This window comes from Beta vulgaris, chromosome 3 (genome assembly GCF_026745355.1).
Source record: "Beta vulgaris subsp. vulgaris cultivar EL10 chromosome 3, EL10.2, whole genome shotgun sequence".
Classification (NCBI taxonomy): domain Eukaryota; kingdom Viridiplantae; phylum Streptophyta; class Magnoliopsida; order Caryophyllales; family Amaranthaceae; genus Beta; species Beta vulgaris.
In genome coordinates this window covers 27,256,899-27,258,974 of record NC_079204.1, presented here as the reverse complement: position 1 = coordinate 27,258,974, position 2,076 = coordinate 27,256,899, and the positions used below count along the sequence as shown (strand labels likewise).

The following is a 2,076-nucleotide window of genomic DNA, read 5'->3' as shown; positions in this document are numbered from 1 at the left end:
CCTATTTAGGGACGGATTTTGTCCGTCTCTAAATGGACTCTTTTTTGTAGTGTTTTAACATCGAAGGATAATACAGGAATGAAGGAACTAAAACAAAAAGACCGCTAACAAGCTAACCCTTAACCAACATCCACCCGATGTATTCGACACCATTGTGCTAACAGTAGCGCCTGTCGTACCTGTGTACGGAATACCTTCATAACCTAACATGTAGTAAAAGCGCCAACTAGATCTCGAAATTGCTCAATAGTCCATCGGATGGAGACATCCCTATTATTTGCCGAGCATAAAAGATTTCCTAAGGTAGTAAAGTCCGTTAGGATCGCAACCTCCCTGTGACCTGCGGAACTAGCCCATGTGATCGCTTTAAGGCAAGCCATAGATTTTGCGACGACATCCGAAGAGGCATAGCAAAAATGACCTTGATGTCTTTGGTTTGTATGTGTTGGTGAGCTGGTCACCCAGGCTATACAGCTTGAAATTTGAACCTTATCCCACGAAGCGTCAATCTGCACCAAAAGAGGCCTCCCTCCCGTTAATTGTTTACCTAATTGTGCACAATTGAACCCTGGTGGTATATTTGGGTCCCTCGGGTTTCGTGATGAATCATGCACGGGAGTGATAAAAATGTAATGTTGTTTATCACTGTCTTGAAGGAGGCTATGAATAGATTCTCTTGTTTGTCGTCTCTGTCGAAAGCCTTGCTCATTTCGTGATCTCCAGATGGCCCAAAGGGTGCCGATGAAGGAAGAGATACGCGATCCATAATACCCATCTTCCTGATAAAAACGAAGCAAACAGTAGCTAAGCCACTCTCTAAATGAGTCATTATATATTACCTGTCAACAGATGGAGGCCTAACTGTCGATTAGCCCAAACCTCAATTGCTAATGGACATCGGCGGAACAAGTGTTGTGTGTCTTCACTGTTGTCCAAGCAGATTGGGCATTCACTAGAGATACATATCCCACGTTTGTAAAGATTGAACTTTGTTGCCAGACCGTTGTGCCACAATTTCCATAGAAAGAGCTTCCATTTAGGCATGATGCGCGATCCCCACATAATACAAAAGAATTTCATATCCAAGGTAGATGTCATGGTACATATTTCATTTTGCTGTTGGAGTAATGTTGCATACCCCGATTTGGTAGTATATTACCCAGATTTACTATATGGCCAAAATTGATCATCGTTACTATCCGGAGAAGATGGTAATTCAATACTTTTAATTTGACGAGCCGATGAAAGTTCGAAAAGTCTGTTAATTTTGCGAAGATTCCATCCTCGTTGATTGTCCTGAATTAAATCGGCCACTTTTAGATAACGCGCTTCATAAAGCGGTGCGTGATCTCTGAAAGTAGGTTGTTTTCCATTCATCCAGCGATGAGAAGAAACTCCAATATTGCGTCCATTCCCTACTTTCCAGCAGTTATGATGCTCTAGCAGGTCAGCAGCCATAACAATTTTGTTCCGCCCCCAGGAAGATTGCCGAAAACGTCGTAGAAGGGAGTGTCCCGGACTGTTGTTACGATGGTATACTCTTGATAGTAAAAGATGTGGATTTTGATTAACACGCCAAGCCTTTTTCATAAGTAATGCTGAGTTAAAAATACCTATATTTCGGATCCCCAAACCCCCTTGTCCCCGTGGTGTCTGAATGAGCGCGTGCTTCTTCCAATGTAATCCTTTTCCCTGATTGTCCTTCCAGAAGAAAACCGCTATCATGCGATCCAATTTACTAACAATGGTGGATGGAATTCTAAACATCGCAAGATAGTGCATGAGAGCGCCGATGAGTATAGAGTTAATGATTATCACTTTTGCTGATTGTGAGATATTCATGTGGTTCCAGGAAGTGATCCGCTTCGCAGTCATGTCCAACAGGGGGGTAAAATGTTCGAGATCCTTGCATATCAATTGGACTACCAAGATAATTACCTAGTGATGACTTTACTTCCACCCCGAGTATTGATTTGTATTGTTGTTGTGTCGTATCTTGAATATTAGGACTGGACTTGACAAAATATTTTTATAGATTCAGTATTTGGCCCGAGATATCACAAAAACTCCGAACTA

At 42.1% G+C, this 2,076-nt stretch overlaps 1 protein-coding gene across 1 annotated transcript; it reads right to left on the bottom strand.

Moving 5' to 3' along the window:
• Positions 1–1,155: 1,155 nt before the first annotated feature.
• LOC109136424 (uncharacterized mitochondrial protein AtMg00310-like) lies at positions 1,156–1,875 on the bottom strand. The gene has a single exon (XM_019252520.1). The coding sequence runs from the start codon at positions 1,873–1,875 to the stop codon at positions 1,156–1,158; it is 720 nt and encodes a 239-aa protein (XP_019108065.1).
• Positions 1,876–2,076: the final 201 nt, after the last annotated feature.

Excerpts from the sequence above, each read along its gene's own strand:
- LOC109136424 (XM_019252520.1), bottom strand. The coding sequence starts at position 1,875 with ATGACTGCGAAGCGGATCACTTCCTGGAACCACATGAATATCTCACAA.